The 1010-nt window shown below is 34.9% G+C and overlaps 1 protein-coding gene across 1 annotated transcript in view; it reads left to right on the plus strand.

Annotated features, from left to right (window-relative positions):
- The window catches only part of Pspc1 (paraspeckle component 1), a 64160-nt gene that overhangs the window by 20716 nt on the left and 42434 nt on the right, over positions 1–1010 (plus strand). Inside the window, exon 5 of the mRNA XM_005355442.3 lies at positions 743–827. Within this exon, the coding sequence (XP_005355499.1) occupies positions 743–827 (85 nt within the window). The remainder of the gene's footprint in view (positions 1–742; positions 828–1010) is intronic.

The following is a 1010-nucleotide window of genomic DNA, read 5'->3' on the forward strand; positions in this document are numbered from 1 at the left end:
CGAGTGCTGGGATTAAAGGCGTGTGCCACCATCGCCCGGCCTCAAAGCATTATCTTAAAAAAACCAGATGTCGTTGCTCATGTATATAATCCCAGCACTTTTGAAGCTTAGGGAAGGTGGATTGTAGTGAGTTTGAAACCACCTTGGGTTACATAGTGAGTTCTAGTTTGTTCTAGGGCAGTTATTCTCACAACTTTCTTAATGCTGTTATTCTTTAATGCAGTTCTTCATGCTGTGGTGACCCTCAACCGTAAAATTATTTCTATGCTAATTTATAATTAATTTTGCTACTCTTATAAATTATAATGTAAGTATTTGTTTTCCCATGGTCTTAGATGACTCCTGTGAATAGATTGACCCTATCTTTTAAAACAACCCACAAAAAATTAGGATTAAAATAAAAAAGAGATAGCCAGGGACATGTCTCAGCAACTAAGAGCACTGACTACTTTTCCAGAGGACCCAGGTTTGATTCCTAGTACAGCTGTCTGTAACTCCAGTTCTAGGGGATCTAATGTCCTCTTCTGGCATCCTTGCATACCAGCCATGCGTGTTGTAGACACAAACTTGGAGGCAAACTATTCATACATATAAAATAAATCTTTGAAACAAAAATAGAAAGCAGTAGAACCCGTATTTTCTTAGCTCTTATATGCTCCAGTAATAGACATTCCACACATGGATGTGAAAACTCAGAAAAGGAAGGTTAAAAAATTCTAATATGTAGTAATATTTTTTTTAGATCTAATGAGACGTCAAGAAGAACTCAGACGCTTAGAAGAACTCAGAAACCAAGAATTGCAAAAACGGAAGCAAATACAACTGAGGTAAATTAATACCTAACATAGATGTATTTCGTTGTATGTTTTATTGATAAAATTCTCTTATCCTTTGTAAGTTGTGAAAATAGTAAAAATACTGAAGAAACCTTTTTTTTCATCCACACATAGGAAATTAGAATTGTGTTTCTTTTGCTGGTAAAGGGCACTCTTTTTTTTTTTTTTTTTTTT

The sequence above is a fragment of the Microtus ochrogaster genome, chromosome 17 (assembly GCF_000317375.1).
Source record: "Microtus ochrogaster isolate Prairie Vole_2 chromosome 17, MicOch1.0, whole genome shotgun sequence".
Classification (NCBI taxonomy): Eukaryota; Metazoa; Chordata; class Mammalia; order Rodentia; family Cricetidae; genus Microtus; species Microtus ochrogaster.